At 40.5% G+C, this 4,337-nt stretch overlaps 1 protein-coding gene across 1 annotated transcript in view; it reads right to left on the bottom strand.

Moving 5' to 3' along the window:
• Nucleotides 1-923: 923 nt before the first annotated feature.
• Nucleotides 924-4,337, bottom strand: part of PROX1 (prospero homeobox 1) — a 44,789-nt gene continuing 41,375 nt past the window's right edge. The window contains exon 5 of the mRNA XM_074168905.1: nt 924-2,141. Coding sequence (XP_074025006.1) covers nt 1,953-2,141 — 189 coding nt within the window. The 3' untranslated portion in view covers nt 924-1,952. The remainder of the gene's footprint in view (nt 2,142-4,337) is intronic.

The raw sequence follows: 4,337 nt of genomic DNA, 5'->3' as shown, positions 1-4,337 counted from the left end.
GAAAAAGACACGTCTTGTCTACTGCAAGGGTACATACAGTATTAGGTACTCTCAGGGAGCCTAAGATCAAGAAGATTTGTTTTGCTTTTAATGCATAGTGAAAATGTTGGCACTTCATCCCATGCTATTGTCTGCATTGCCTATACTCCACAGATACTGCCAGTGCTTGAAAAGAATGACACGGAATCGTAGGATTGTGCTGTTTAATTTGAAGTCAGCAGGTTTTTAAGGCTTTCTGCTAACAATAATTGCTTTCATACATTTCTGTCTATCAGCAGTATTTGTAAATGAAGTGAAATTGCAATGATCAGGTCAGCTCTTTAGTCACATGGGTAAACTTTCACTCTCCAAAGTCAAAATGTAATTTTAAAATAAAGAAATAAGATACCAATATCCTCGATGGTCTAAATATAATTCGCAGCTAATTAGGAACTTCCTCTAGATCCAGATTGAATTATGTAGGGGAAAATAGTATTGACGATAACAATAAATTCTTACTGCATCCGTACAAAAGACGACAAGAGAAAATGACAAATACAGAGTGCCATAGCATATTCAACCTTCCCCCAAACTTCTGGAGATGATACCTTTCTGAAAACACAAAAAAAGGAGAGCCGTTGAAGAAAGCATGAGAACTAGCAGCTAGCTTTCTTTCCGTCTGCTGACATACCGTGGGATAGCATTCAGGTGAACCCAGATCCATCATGGACATTACACTGTAGCTCAGATTTTGGTCAAGACCAGCTCCAGCTTCAGAAGACAAGTGCAGCGCATTGCTCAAATAGATTTTTTTTTTTTTTAAAGCTGCACTTCCTGTAATTTTAAAAATCTAATTTGGCTATCTGAACCCTGCATAGCCAGGAGGACACTGCAATTTTTGTATATGCTTGATTAGATTTTTATGAAAATGTATTTTTTTTTTTCCCTTTGCCTCAGCACCGTGAAGTGAAGATGCTTTCTTCTACTGTATCTATGATCATTCAAAAAGTGCTTTTCAGGACAGATATCGAACACAGTCAGAAAATTTTGTATACTGGAAAGGGGATTTTGGGGGGCAGAATGGACTAAGAAAATAATAAATTTAGGGACTAATGCCACTTAAAGTAAGACCAAGACATGGCAATATAGGACGCTGAAGGTTTCATTTTTAGTCTATGGAGAGTGAAATGCTTCCGCTTTAATAAGCTGACCATATTCCAAAATTAGTGTGGTTGATACAATATTGTGCATGAATTACTGGCCTCACCCTGCAAGAATGGTGTTTGATTTGTGCAAACGTCCCTTGTTGCAATTTAGAGAAACAACAACCTGGCATGTTGATTATTGGTGCAGGGTATTTATCATTTCTGTAAGGAAAGCCTGAAGAACAACGTTTGTTTTTCTGGGTATCACTTCTTGGAGTGAGTACCTAAAGTAGATGTTGTAGTTTTTTGAAGTATGCAACAAAATCTAGTTATTGGTTAAAAAGTATACAAAATAAAAAAAAAAAAGCTCGAAGCTCATGAAGTGACTCCACAGAGTTCAGACCTTTAGCAGTATAAACATAATATAAACTTCATTGTCTGTAGTATTGTGCCGTGACATTAGTCTCACTAAGACAAAATGCCACTTTGCAGCAAGCAATAAATCTGACAAAGCATTTTTAAACATAATGCCCTAACTTGCTAAGACAGGCTTTTACACGCTTCCAAACTCTTCTCCCTGAAAATTAACCCCGTTGATTCTTCAAATGTTAAGGGTCTCGGGCAAAAGTAAACCAAAGGCTGAAGTAAAATAACCATCCCCTTGGAACTGAATGAAAACTTAAATCCAGGAGGGATCACAGTCTAATTTCATATACATATATATGTATGCGATACACATATATATGAAATTAAAATAGAGACACACATGACTTGGGCATCAGAAGGGGACTGCTACTTTCATACATTCATAAATAGCTGCTGAACTCTCTACTCATGAAGAAGCTCTTGTAGGCAGTTTGGGGATTTGAAAATCTCGGGGACCTCACTGTCCAGCTTACAGATGACCTTGTATATGGCCTTCTTCCAGGAAGGATCAACATCTTTGCCTGCGATAATGGCATTGAAAAACTCCCGTAACGTGATCTGAGCCACTTCCAGGAATCTCTCTGGAACCTGCTGATACAAGGAGACAATGGCATTAATACAGTTTTCAATTTCAAGTCTCTGGTTCTTCAAAGGAAACTGAGCTAAGTTCTTTCTTTCAGAAAGGGGCTTACATAGCACCTGCATTTTCTAAATGTGGCAGCCTTCTATTCTCTTATGCAAAGCTGTTATATATAGTACTATAGCAATAACTTTTATAACATGTGTTAGAGATCTTTGTAAAGTCTACTGACAGAATGTAGGTAACAAAATGTTACTGTCTGAGTTTGGAGAGTGGGGGATTTGTAGGATATAATTAGCAGGAGGGGAAACAAACACAATTGTCTTTAAGGAGAGAAATCTCTGCTTGACATTTTACCCGTGCATTTACGGCTATGTTCTCCTCTCCGTAGGGGAACTAATATGGAAGTTATGCATGCATGGAAAGCCCTCTGCACTTAACTTTGGTCACAACCGGTGCTGAAAGCTATCAAAGAAATAGGCTATCTCTGAATGTTGTTCACAGTTTAAAAACAAGCAAGCAAGCCTTCAGCTAATGGCATACTTCTGTAGCTGCTGGGCATGAGACCCCCGTAAGATAGCTTTCTTGGGAGACATTACAGTCTCCCCTTCTTTTTCAGAAGCCTACAAATAAAACCCCAACCTCTTCAATGGGTGCATTGTGCTCCAAGTGGCTACCGAGCTGGGATGCATTAAGCTCATCTGGGTTTTCTAACTGTCACTGTCATTTCACGAGTGAGCCAAATGGCCAGCTAGCAAGGGCATGCCACTCTCAGAAGCCCCTGAACAATGGGTGAATGTTAAAAAACAGTTACCTCCAAACTTTGGTAATTCATCCTAAATAGTTGTCTCAGGCACCAGCACCACCTTCTTACCCTCTGCCTTAAATGATTCAAAAGCAATCACTATAATGAACCGTAGGTCAGTTGCAAGGTTGAGGTCATCTCCATAAAGGTATTATTTTCCATTTTTATTACGGAAATATGGCTTCAGAGCTCTAGAACTCCTAATACATGGCCGGCCAGTAGCCAGCATGCTTATAATAGCAAGTATTCCCTCACTGCTATTCTTTGCCCACTCCGGCCAGAGGAGTTCTCTGACCCACAGTGGGGGCCACTTCAACCATTTCTGTAGCCAAATCTCACTTGCTTACCAAATGCATGTCACATTGCCAGATCAGGGCTGCATTTATCCTCCACTTCAGGCTTGTGTTCTTCTCCCTTTAGAAGCCACTTTCAGAAAACTTGTCTGGAAATGTGTGTGTTTAACATGATATGATAGAGCTCTGGAGCCTCACCTACCTATTGCTGCTGCAGAAACACTAGCAGTTTGCTAGCCGCTTTTTGCCATCAGATAAGCATGAGATCAGTTCCCCCTGACACCAGCTGACAAACCCTGCTTCCAGAAGCCCCGCGGCCCGCACAAGTCCTACCTCAACGAGTGAAAACCACCACCACCCCCCCCCGCCCCATTTTTCTCTGTGCCCAAAGACAGGCTGCCTTCTGTGGAAATTTTTCATTCAACAAGCCACACAGAAAGAAACGCCTTTACAGATGTTCTATTCCACCAATAATTATGAGGGAAGAAAATAACTATTGTGTTTTACTTGTTTCAGCTCGAAGAAATAACTTAAAACTTCACATGACCACTCTGCTGTTTGGGCACTTGGTAATCTATCAACAAAAGATACCATTCTTGTCTCATTCTTGCATTGCTATAAAAAATGATACGCTTTTCGGTTCAGGCAGTTCAAACAACAGCTCATATGCTGTTCATCAGCCTTGGTATTGCTGGGCACCAACCAAGGGGAAGGAGTCATTGACTACATGATACTAGAAAGCAAGAAATACAGTAGATAACCACCTTTTGGTGTACACACTAATATTAGTGCACAAGGGAAAAACCGGTTGGTTTTTCCCATTGTGCTTGGGAAAAAAGAGTTCATATCTTTCAAGTTTGGTGTCCACTCCAGAGGACCAGTATTAGATGCCTTTCCTCCCTTCCAAGTCTCTGGAGACGGGAGGGAGGCAATTACAAGCACCTGCATGAGAAGCATAAAGTCCAGATGCAAAAAGTCCTACCTCTTCCTACATGACAACCCATGACAACTTTAGGCATGTAAGTGATAACCTGGGTTTTAAGTTGAGCCTCTGCCATTCAATTTCTACCCGTGCATATGAAAGTTTTCCAGGTAGGGGATGCTGCTTT

The sequence above is a fragment of the Numenius arquata genome, chromosome 2 (genome assembly GCF_964106895.1).
Source record: "Numenius arquata chromosome 2, bNumArq3.hap1.1, whole genome shotgun sequence".
In the NCBI taxonomy this organism is placed as follows: Eukaryota; Metazoa; Chordata; class Aves; order Charadriiformes; family Scolopacidae; genus Numenius; species Numenius arquata.
This window is presented reverse-complemented; position numbering and strand designations above follow the sequence as displayed.